Raw genomic sequence first — 12,459 nt, 5'->3', positions numbered from 1 at the left:
TGTAAATTATGTTTATAGAAGTCATTGATTTGCTTAAATAAAACAGCATTCTCCTATAAAAATTTTAATGTCTATATATATTTTATACTACATATATATGCACATAAAACACATGTGCACACATATAAAATTGTTTAGGAAAATTCAGAGATGAATTCATTTTTGTGATGAAATAGGTGTCATATCACCTATTTATTTAATGAATTTATTATTTTTTAATTCTTTTAAATAGAACTTTTTAGTTTGTTTTAGGCTATCATTGAGATTCTACTAAATAACATTTACTTTTAAAACAAAGCAAAGGCTTATCATTATTGAATTGTGTAGATTTTAGAGAGAATTATTTTATATAGAAAAGAGCACTATTGGTGTCTAATTTATTAAAATTTAGATTTCCCTCAATTTTATCCTTAATGTGTGATGCTTAATTTTAAATTCATTTGCTGTGTATTATTTTTAAAATTTTATTTCTTTCCTCACTATTCGTTTACTTGTAGGAGTTTTCAGATCTGATAGATTATTTGCAGAGTTTAGAATTTCTTTTGTATTGAATTTTTAAATTATTTATATGAAAGTAAATTTGCTTCTGTGGTAAAGAGTGGATCATTAACTGTTTCATACTAGGTTCACAAGCTTCGGAAACTTTCCCAGGGATTCTCTGAGCATTGTTAGTTGTCATCATAAAATTATGATCATGGAGATTGTTTTGTGGTAAAAATACTGTTTCTATGACAAAGCCTTTCAAAGACTGTCATTTGATGATGGAAATGAAGGCTACTTCCTTTCAATTAAGGAGGTGTTTTATTTTAATCTTCCTAAGGCACACTGCTCAGCAGAGTTTCTTTTTTAAATCATGTTCAGCTAACTGAGGTACATGTTTTGTTTTCAAGCACGAGATTTTCCATGGACGCTCAAAAACAGACGCCCAGAAAAACTTCGAGACTCACTCAAGGAGTTGGAGGTATCTTTCCAAAAGTTTCAAAAATGGCAACGAACAAATCTGTTTTAAAACATCTTTCAACAGCCTTAATTGTCATAAAGGATCAGTTCTCGTGGTGTTGATAGTGTTGCTTTTGTCCAGTGAGGAGTTCCAAAACAGTTGCATCTTTGTGTGGCATGCTGATATATATATATATATATATATTTTTTTTTTTTTTTTGCTTGCGAATCAGAAGCTCTTTAACTGATAACGACAATGTGTATAGCCAACTGCAGTCTCTCTTTTTCTGTTTCCTTCAGGAGCTGATGCAAAACAGTCAGTGTGTGCTGAGCAAATGGAAGAACAAATACGTCTGTCAGGTAAAAAGGCTTGACATGCTTTCGCAGTGTTTAACCAGTGGAGCTGAAAACTATGCAGTAATTGGTATTCTTGTGTTATGATAGGTAATGGACATAAACTTTTCAGGAGCAGGTATTTCATAGTTTGAATTCTAGTCATTCTAGAACTAACATTTGATTGACTCAGGCTGCCTCATTAATGAGTATAGTTGTACTGACACTATAAGCATGAATAACCATTTTTGCAGATGGTATTTTTTTTCATAGATTTAATCATATTTTTGAATGAAGGTGAGACCATGGGAGAAAAAGTTTTTTGATCACTCTTGTAAGCATTTGTGCACAGCATGCTTACGGAAATTGACAAGCCAACTAGCATTAGACCTAACATAAGACATTTGCTGTAACTTTTCAAATCCTCTAAGCTGCACTGTTTAATATGGTAGCCAGTAGTCACCTGTGGCTATTTAAATGTAAATTTAAAATAATTAAAATTAAAAATTCAGTTCCTCAGTTGCACTACCCACATTTTAAGTGCTCAGTCACCACGTATTATCATGTAGACAATATAGCTACAGAGCATTTCCATCATGTAATGTTCTTTGGGATAGGACTGTTAAAGCATGGACAAGGTGAGGTTCATGTTGAATGGGTCTAGATTCAGAACATAATAATCACTTGTCCACTGATCACAAACTAATGGACAAATGTCTCAGCTGTGTCAATAGGCTTAAAAAATACTATCTGCCTGGAAAAATGTTACTTGCTTATGATAAAAAGTCATTAGTCATATTCTACTCATACATGTAGTTGAAGTTACATCGGTACTACTCATAATTATAGCTATTTTATGGAATTAAATATCCTGTATCAACTCAAATTCTTACTGGTTTACAATGTGATTTACATATTTTAGGTCTGACTACCCTTGTTTGAAGTTTAGACCTGTGGCTCCATCCATAAATCTACAACATTGAATTTGTAGTAATTACAAACTTATCTTAATCTACTATTTAAGTGAGTATAGACTCTCATTTTAGTGGACTCTAGTGTTTCCTCATTTTTTGTTTAAACTAGTCTCCTTTTACTCAGAAAAGTGACTTTAGTTACCTCCTCAACCATCACAATTAGAACTTTTCAGAGACTGTTTACAAAGCTGAATTAATATTTAGAACTATAATACTTCTTAAAATGAACTTAGGATATTGTTGAAAAGAGTGCTTAAAATAAACTTAAGATATTGTTGAAAAGGATGAAATTATTTAAAAATTCATAATTTGTTTTCATAAAAGTTTTAATCAAACTTTAAAACTTGAATACAAAATATGTACCAGAAAGTTTTAAACTTAGTACAACTTAAATTGTACTTCTCAATGTTGTTACTCACTTTAAAAGCTGGTTCAAAATTCCTTGACCGGAGGGCAAGCCTACCACCTATAGCAAGAGGTGTGTCTCATGGCCTCCACCCTTACCATTGCACAGGTAAGTTGGAACTTGTCAGGCATCTTAAAATATGCAGTGGAGCATCCCAGTAGGCAATACGTTTAAAATAGACTTTATTGTATTTTAATTTAATAAGCAGGTTTGTGTGTACATGTGTATGGGAGAATATGAAGAGGGATATCCCTCACTGTTGAATTAATTAAACTCAGAAAATGAATTTGCATGATAGAATATATATAAAATTACTGTCATCATTTACAGCAACCTGATAATACTGATTTCTTAAGCCGTTGTACCAATGACTCTGATTTTAACACTTCCAATGGAACTTATCGTTATGTTCTGTCATATTTTGTACTTTCTTTCTATGATTGATATGATGTTCTTTAAATTAACCTTTTAATATCAGCACATCTTTGGTGTGATATATTTCAACAAAATAACTTGACCTTCTCTGCCCACAAATCCAGGTTAGTCTCCACATCATTAGGGCCTATTTTTAAAAATTTATTTATTTATTTTAATTGGAGGATAATTACTTTACAATATCGTGATGGTTTTTGCCATGTATCAATAGAATTGGCCATAGGTATACATGTGTCCCCTCCATCCTGAACCCACCCCCACCACCTCCCTCTGCATCCTATCCCTTCAGATTGTCACAGAGCACCAGCTTTGGGTACCCTACCTCATCCATCAAACTCACACTGGTTATCTGTTTTACCTATGGTAATATACATGTTTCAGTGCTATTCTCTCAAATCATGCCACCCTCTCCTTCTAGGCCTTTGAAAGACCTCCTAGTATTATCCACCCACTTCCTCAGTTTCTAGACAGGACTATTAGCTAGGTCTTCTGAAAATATGTTTGTCTTATTCTTAAAGATCTCTAGTAGGACAGTAAATTAAAAATTTGGTGCTCAAGCTAAATTTTCAGAAGGATCCCCTTAACCTTTTGTTAGTTGGAAAATAAGCAAACCATCTCTACAGATTCTCCCTGGGGGGTCCCCTTTTTTGTGCATTATCTAGTGTGGTGACTCTAAAGATAACATGAGCTTAAATTTTTATTAATAATTTCTCCATGTATTTAACCCTAAAATGGCAGCAGTTGACCACAACATAATATTCTGTAACTCTTAGAAAAGAAGTGGAAAAAGTTCCTCAGTATCGTGGTGCTAAACATAGTTGTACTCTTCAGTTTCTGACTGTGGCCACTCCTTAACTAATGTAAATCTTTTAGCCCCACCTGCCCCTCTCCCCCAGGAAAGAGACAAATTTAGGCTATATGGAGTTTCTCATGGTTATCTTCTTTTCAAGGGATCCTTATTTCTTCCAAAGTTTCAATTGTTCAGGATTTAGCAAGGCATCTACAACAACATAAAGAATTTCAGAAGATGCAATCTGAGCCTGGATTTTTCCCTCTGATGAATGGTTTTTTTTAAATAGGTATCTTTAATATCAAAGCTAAGTTCATGTTGTTGATTCAGTGACACATAAATTGTACCATTTAAAAACTAATTCCTTCTGCTTGTAAATTCAGAACAGTTTATAAATCTAGACTTACCTATACATACATTCTTTATGAAATTGTCTTTTGAAGTTGGTTTTTCAGACTGTACCTATTCCTAGTTTGAAATGAATAAAAAGTGAGATATAATTTAGAGTTGTAGTTTTACTAGCTATCACATATATTTCTCACTGTTTTTATGGTCTCCTAAAATTATTTTGAGAAAATGTTTAATAATTTCCTGCTTTGAATTTCTTAATCGATTTTCCAAACTATTCTTAGGGAATAATAGTTTCAGCATTAATGTGCTATTAAATTGTACACTGCTGAGGTGAAAATTTTTAATTCCTTAAATTGTTCTTTAAGTCACATTCATGTTTTCAGATTACTACATAAGTAGTTAAAAGGAATATAATTATTAAGATAGATTTAGCTTCATGTATATTGATTTTAGGTTAAATTGTTTAAATCACATATATACATTCAACTATAGAAGTATGATATAGTCATCTTTACCCTGATTTCATTCTATATTTGTTTGACATTTTCTGATACAATTTTAAAATGCCAAGAAAAGATAGTTTTCTTTTTAAGTTCTTATAATAAATTACTTGACAGGCTATGTAAAAGTAGAAATTATTTTCCAAGCCTGTCACAGATGAACTGTGACCTTATGGAGCTCATTTAATCATGACTTCCTCAGTTGTATCATTACCTGATCTTTCATTTCAACAACTTGTATGAAAACCAATTTTGGTTTTGTCATAAAACAATAACTGACAAACCATGGTTTTAAGTTACAATTATTAGTAATAGCATTTTATTTATAACAAAACCCATCACACAGTATTTACTGACAGGCACTTTAGTGCCACCATTGTGGGAGGCAATAAAAATGTGTATAAAGTGTGAGCTGAGTTGCCAGCATAATCTAGTCAAGGCTAAAACATGAAAACCAGAGGTGGTTTGTGCAAAAGGCAAATGAAATGGGATAATTATTTTCTGAAAACAACAAACTAGGGGGTTTCCGGACTTGAAGATGCTGAACACAAGAGTAGAAGTAAGATGCCCAGGCTGAAAATAACAGAGATTAAGTTAAGAGTCTGTATCTGCAATGGTGAGATCTTCCCCTGCTCCTTCCCTCCTCTAGCACTGAGGCTTATCTCTCACTGTAACTTAGAGGATCCCTCTCTAACAAAGTAGATTATTACTCCCAGTTCAGTTCAGTTGCTCAGTCATGTCCAACTCTTTGTGACCCCGTGGACTGCAGCACGCCAGGCCTCCCTGTCCATCACCAATTCCCAGAGCTTTCTCAAACTCATGTCCATTGAGTCGGTGATGCCATCCAACCATCTCATCCTCTGTCGTCCGCTACTCCTCCCGCCTTCAATCTTGCCCAACATCAGGATCTTTTCAGATGAGTCAGGTCTTTTCATCAGGTGGCCAAAGTACTGGAGTTTCAGCTTCAGCGTCAGTCCTTCCATTGAATATTCAGGACTGATTTCCTTTAGGATAGACTGGTTGGATCTCCTTGTTGTCCAAGGGACTCTCAAGAGTCTCCTGCAACATCACAATTCAGAAGCATCAATTCTTTGGTGCTCAGCTTTCTTTATATAGTCCCAACTCTCACATCCATACATGACTACTGGGAAAAACCGTAACTTTGACTAGACGGACCTTTGTGGGCATAGTACTGTCTCTGCTTTTTAATATGCTGTCTAGGTTGGTCATAACTTTGTTTCAAAGGAGAAAGTGTCTTTTAATTTCATGGCTGCAGTCACAATCTACAGTCATTTTGGAGCCCCCCAAAATAAAAGTCTGTCGCTGTTTCCATTGTTTCCCCATCTGTTTGCCATGAAGTAATGGGACCAGATGCCATGATCTTAGTTTTTTGAATGTTGAGTTTTAAGTCAAGTTTTTCACTCTCCTCTTTCACCCTCATTAAGAGGCTTTTTTGTTCCTCTTTACTTTCTGTCATTTGAGTGGAATCATCTGTACATCTGAGGTTGTTGATGTTTCTCCTGGCAATCTTGATTCCAGCTTGTGATTCATCCAGCCCAGGCTTTCGTATAATGTACTCCAAATATAAGTTAAATAAACAGGGTGACAGCATACAGCCTTTTTGTACTTCTTTCCCAATTTTGAACCAGTCAGTTGTTCCATGTAAGGTTCTATAGACAGAACTAAATTCAGGGAATTAAAGTTATTTCCCACAGAGAAATAAGAGAAATTCTTGAATTTTTGAAACAAGAATTGGTTGCTATTTGAAAAATGAATACTCAAGGAAAAGGAAAGGAGCTGTTGCAAATTAAAAATATGACAGCATAGATAGAAAAACTAATAGAAGAATTGAAAGATAAAATTATTAGTAAAATATCCCTATAATGCAGAACAGAGTGACAAAAGAACACAGTAGTGAACGTTAGGCAATATAAAATAGAAATATTAGAGTAGCAGGTCGATCCAATATCTTACTCATGATAGAAAATAGGAGGGAGGAAACAAACAACAAAAGTAATAAAAGAAAATTTCCCAGAACTGGAGGATGTTTGTTTCCAGTTTGAAAGGACTCAGTGGTTGAAAAAGATTAATATCAATGTATATAATGTGAATTTTAGAAAACTGAAGTTAAAGAGAAGATCCAAAAAGTTTTCACAGTAAAAAAAAAAAAGTAAAAGTACATACAAAAGAATGGGAATCAGACATGACTTCTCAATAGCAACACAAGGAGTTAGAAGACTGTGGAATCAAAATTCTGAAGGGACGTGATCTTTAGCCTAGAATTCTGTTTCTAGAATTCCAGATTGACATTAAAGCAAGTACATTTTTCAGGCTAGTTAGTGCTCAGAAAATCTTGCCTACCTGCCATGCATTTTTTCTCAGGAAGTTACTGGAAGATATGCTTCTCTAAAGCAACAGAATGAACCAAGAAACAAGATTCTTAGGATTCAGGGAATGGAGAAACTTACACAGGAGAGAAATGAAATCTTAGGATGACTGTGCCTTAGGTCTAGAGAGCCGCTGGGCCAAATTAGGGCAGGATACAGAAGGTTCTCTTAGCGATGTTGGAGGGAGGGAAGAAAAGGAACTGATAGATCTGGTATCTGATCTGATCTAGGAGAATTAATAATAATAATAGTAACATCTAATAAGAGATAAAATATATAGGATAATTAAATATTACTGATAAAAAATCAGTAAGTAATGATTAATGCAAGAAATAACATACGTGGAAGACATTGCTAGCTGCTTATCCAATATCCATTTGTCTTATGAACCGACCCTATTGTTCAGAGTGGCAAAATGACCAACTTAAAGTATTTAGCTTCCCTGTTGCTTTTGAAACTAGAGGTGACCCTAGGAGGCACTTTTGGTCAGAGTAAGCAGAGGTCCCTGGTAGGATTTACAAGAAAGCTTACTTTTTTAAAAGTAACATTTCTGTACAGTATTTTAAAATCAGAATTAATGCTCCCCCAAAGACTTATAGTGAGCAAAATATCAGAATTTTAAAGAAAGATTGCATGTTTTTACCAACTTTTTCTGTTGCCTGGGACTTCCAGGCTCCACAGAGCACTTTACTGCCTCCTATGAGGGCAGAGTAGGACATTCAAATTGGAGGTATCATTTTCCACAGACCACTGCCCCATCCAAAAATATGTCTTCAACAGGCTGAGACATTTGAAACTCGTCTACTGCTCATTTTCGGTATGAGAAGTTCTCATGTGTGCTATGGAACATACTCAGAAGTTAGTCTTTAAGACGTTAACAATAAAATGTCCACCCACTGACCCACTGACAGCTTACAGAAAAGCAAAATATTGTACAAATATTGCATTCTTTAAATATATTTTTACATATAAAATACATGTACTTACTATACCTATGTATTATGCTAGACTCATCAGGGATGTGCATTTTCAACTTTTGCTCTTAGAGTCTGGATCTGAAATATGCCTGAAGGGGCCTGCTTTTTGACCATTCTTTCACTCAAGGCATATATATATTTAGTGCCTACTGTATGCCAGATAGAATTCTCATTGCTGGGGATGCCAGTGAGTAATAAAACAGATGAAAATGACCATTATTCCTATTCCCCTGTAACTTAAGTTCTAATGGGGCAGACAATCAAGAAAAGATGCGCAAGTAACATTTTGAGTATATAAGAAAGTAATAAAAACTGTTAGAGAAAAATATAGCAAGAAAAATAGGAAGTATGTGTGGGAGATGGTAGGGCAGGATGGGCCTGATATCTGGTGACCAAGAAAGACACCATGTGATTAAGACATAAATGAGCAAGCCACAGAAGGTATCTGGAGAAGAGGATTCCAGAGGTGCCGAGATGGGAATATATGTGGCATGTTTTGAAGAACAGCAGAGAGTCAATGTGACTGAAGTGGGATGAGCAAGGAGAAGAGTAGTAGGAATTGAGATTGGAGAGGAAATGAGACAATAGTTACATAGGGCTTTCCAGGCCTTTGAAAGAACTTGGCTTTTACTCTTAAATGTGATTAGAAAGTCTTGAGGGGTTTTGAGCAGAGAAGGGACTCGATCTGATATACTTTTTAACTGGGTAACTGGCACTTTTGATGGGAACAAATGGAAGGAAGCAAAGATCAAATCAGGACCATCAGTTAGAAGGCTGCTGCCCTGGTCCAGGTGAGACATACAGTGGTTTTGACTGGATGGAGCAGCTAAGTGGTGAGAAGTGGCCAGATGCTGCTGATGGTCAAATGTGGAGAATAAAAATCCTTGAGCAATTAGGAGAATGGACATTTACTGAGTTGGTGAAGCTTGAGACGAGGCATTTTTGAGGGGAATATCAAGAGTTCAGTTTTGGACATGAGTGTTTGAAATGCCTATTAGATATTCAAGTAGAGAAGACAATTGGGTATACGAATCTGTAGTTTAGAGAAATGCTTGGGCTGGCGATAGAAATTTGGGAGACGGCAATGCAGTTGGTAGTAAAGCCAGGAGTTCATTGAAGAATGCCAGGGAGTGAGTGTAGACAGAACTGAAGGAGGCAGAACAGCTGAGTTCTGGGTCCTCCGGCTTTGGGGACTGGAGAGAGAGAGAAAAGGAGAGGTGGAGAAAGGAGACTAATGAGGAGTAGCTGAAGAGGTGGAGCACCTGAAGGGAATGTTTTTCCCTTCACCCTGGAAGTGAGATTTCAGGAAGAAAGCTTTTAAGTATGTAACATACCAGTAACAAGTTGGCTGAGATGACCATTGGAAGGAGCACGGAGGTCATTGGTGACCTAGATAAGAGCAGGTTCAGTAGATGGTATGGGTGGAAGCCTGACTGGAATGTATTTAAGGAATATGGGAGGATAGAAATTAGGGGTTTATAACATTAGAAAATATAATGTTATAAAGGAAAATGGAGAAATAGGACAGCACTTGTGAGAGAGTTGGGGTTAAAAGGGGTTTTTATTTCTCTTTTAGATGTAAGAAATAACTTCTCTTTCTGTTGGTAAGCAAATAGGAGTAGGAAAATTGGTCCTGAAAAGGGAAAAATTAATCGCTGGAGTAATGTTGACCAAAAGCTACTTAATAAAGGGAGAGGGGATGAAAAGTGTGCCTGGTACCTGTAGATGTCATGAAACTGTCTTTTCACCCATGGATAGCCTAATGCCATCTTTCTTGTTCTGTGAGGAAAAGCAAACTTCTGTTTGGTTAAGTAATGACTTTTTAGGTTTCTGTTACTTTTTTTTTTTTTTTTTTAAGGTTTCTGAATGCAACTCTAAGTGACATACATATTTGGAAATAGGATGGTAGAATCAGGAGAAATGACCAAGAGTTGATTGGTTATGTTTGAGCATGGGATGAGAGGCTGTGGTGGAATAGAGTTAACAGCTGCTTTAATTCCAAGTATTCTTTGACATTTTAACAATTTATGTGTGTGTGTTTTCAATTGAAATAGTTTTTAAACATGCCCAGTGTGCTTCTGTGAAGCAGATGTCAGGATAGTACTAGGACTGCAGTGATTGATGGGGAGATGGGAAAGATAAAGGGGAAGGAATCAGGTGGGAGATCCTTTTGACTGTGAGGTCTGAACACTAAGCAAGGAGAAGAAGGGACTGGATTATAAAGAGCCTCAGACTGCAGCATGTTGCTCAGAAAGCTTCAGCCACAGGAGAGTTCCTGAACCAAACCTGCTCATTAGGGGAGTCCCCTGTTGGACTAGTACCACACCATGCTCAGTCATTGGCTAGTAGCCACCTGGGAAATATTTGGACTTTGTCAGTCAGCTGTGCTCCCAGCCTTCGTTCATCCTTACGGAGCTCTGAGTGATGCACGTCCATGGCCATCAAGAGTGTATACCTATATTTTTGTGTATGCACGATAATCTTGTACTCAGGTGTATACCTGAGTAATCTTAATATCGTGCCCTAATACTTTCTTAGGCAAAAAAAAAATTATTCCTTTCCACAATAAATAGAAAATTTACAGTGTATCTTGACTGATTCAATCCAAAGTTTAATGACCTATGATAATTCACATTTACATTAACTATTTACTCTTAAATAGTAATATATGAGCTCAGTTTTGTAACCTGATTATGATACAAAGAAAATTTTGATCTTCTTAATAATGTGTCTTTGTATTATCAATCAATATTTCCTTCCTGTTCTTTTCATAAATGGTCTTTTTCTTCTCTTTTATTAATTGTTTTCATTTAAAAACATTTCTTTTAAAGAAAGTCATAATTCCCTGCCTTCGCCTTTGGCATTTGAATATAATAATGTTTTTGGGAGCTCCAAGGTATTTTGCCACAAAGGAAGCCAGTTCAGGACTATGAATTTCCTTCATATATCCAGTTATGGGCTTCCCTGGTGGCTCAGATGGTAAAGAATCTGCCTGCAGTGCAAGAGATTTAGGTTCGATCCCTGGGTCTGGAAGATCCCCTGGAGAAGGGGAAGTACTTTTGCCTGAAGAAACCCATGGACAGAGGAGCCTGGCAGGCTACCATCCATGGGGTCACAGTTGGACACGACTGAGCAGCTAACACTTTCACTTACGTCCACTTATGGTTAATAGTAAATGTGTATAAACCTAAATGAGTTCAAAATCTAAATAATCTAATGCCTCTCTTGTATAAGGAGAGTGACATTTTATATCAAAAGCTAGCTAATGAGAAGACTTTTAATGCATTATATTTGAGTACATGTACTGAGTTTTTATACAGAAACTTAAAATATGACTTCAGCTTTAGAACTTTGTATTAGATACACTATTTGGAATGTACAAATTAGAAATATACATGTAAACTAAGTATATAACATTGGGTGTGAGAACCCATCAACTTTACATTCATGATATTTGAGAATATTATGTTATATATATATGCCAAAATAACTGATAGAGAAAACACATCAAGTGCTTTTGCCAATTGTGATATATACCCGTTATTTTTCAAAATAAGGTTAAAAATATAAAACTACTAGGTAGTATTTATACAATATACTTAAGAAACTATGAAATTAAAAGCAGCTGTAACTATACTTCTCATAAAATAGTGTTGTATATAAGACATTCACAGCAGCTCTTCACGATGAAGTACCTATCATTTGGTATTCTCCGTGGTCTAAGTAGAATCCTAGGTTAAATTGTGAGATCCCAGTTACCACTGTGTGCCAAACACATGTAAATCTCTCTGTATCTGTATCCCTCCTTCTTCCATAATAGGAGATTTCCTTTGTCTGAAGCCACACATTCTATGTAGACCACAGTTCTCAGTCTGTACAGTAGACACCCTGGGGATTATAGTGAATTCACAGGAATCCTGCAGGATATTTTAAAATTTCAAGAAAAACACAAGACTTCTGTTGGATACTGCACAGATAAGTAGCTCCAGGTAGAGCAGATTTTCAACATTAGAACACAATACATTCCTTTTGAGGATGTTATATAAGTATGAAGCTGGCTTTTTAGAGCTTGCTGTGAATTTAACTCAGATAACCATTATATCTACTATTGTGGGCAGGAATCCCTTGGAAGAAATGGAGTAGCCATCATAGTCAACAAAAGAATCTGAAATGCAGTACTTGGATGCACTCTCAGAAACGACAGAATGATCTCTGTTCGTTTCCAAGGCAAACCATTCAATATCACAGTAATCCAGGTTTATGCCCCAACCAGTAACGCTGAAAAAGCTGAAGTTGAATGGTTCTGTGAAGACCTACAAGACCTTTTAGAACTAACACCCAAGAAAGATGTCCTTTTCATTGTAGAG

The 12,459-nt window shown here is 35.7% G+C and overlaps 1 protein-coding gene across 9 annotated transcripts in view; it reads left to right on the top strand.

Annotated features, from left to right (window-relative positions):
* Nucleotides 1-12,459, top strand: part of WDPCP (WD repeat containing planar cell polarity effector) — a 273,308-nt gene that overhangs the window by 106,064 nt on the left and 154,785 nt on the right. For all 9 annotated transcript variants that reach the window (XR_011492660.1, XM_070480150.1, XM_070480148.1 and 6 more), the window contains 2 exons: nucleotides 891-961; nucleotides 1,240-1,299. Coding sequence is in view for 8 of the 9 variants with exons in the window: in XM_070480150.1 (XP_070336251.1) it covers nucleotides 891-961; nucleotides 1,240-1,299 (131 nt within the window). In the remaining variant the exon portion in view is untranslated. The remainder of the gene's footprint in view (nucleotides 1-890; nucleotides 962-1,239; nucleotides 1,300-12,459) is intronic.

This window comes from Odocoileus virginianus, chromosome 2 (genome assembly GCF_023699985.2).
Source record: "Odocoileus virginianus isolate 20LAN1187 ecotype Illinois chromosome 2, Ovbor_1.2, whole genome shotgun sequence".
Lineage (NCBI taxonomy): Eukaryota > Metazoa > Chordata > Mammalia > Artiodactyla > Cervidae > Odocoileus > Odocoileus virginianus.
The sequence above is the reverse complement of the archived record's forward strand: the minus strand, read 5'-3'. Positions and strand labels throughout refer to the sequence as shown.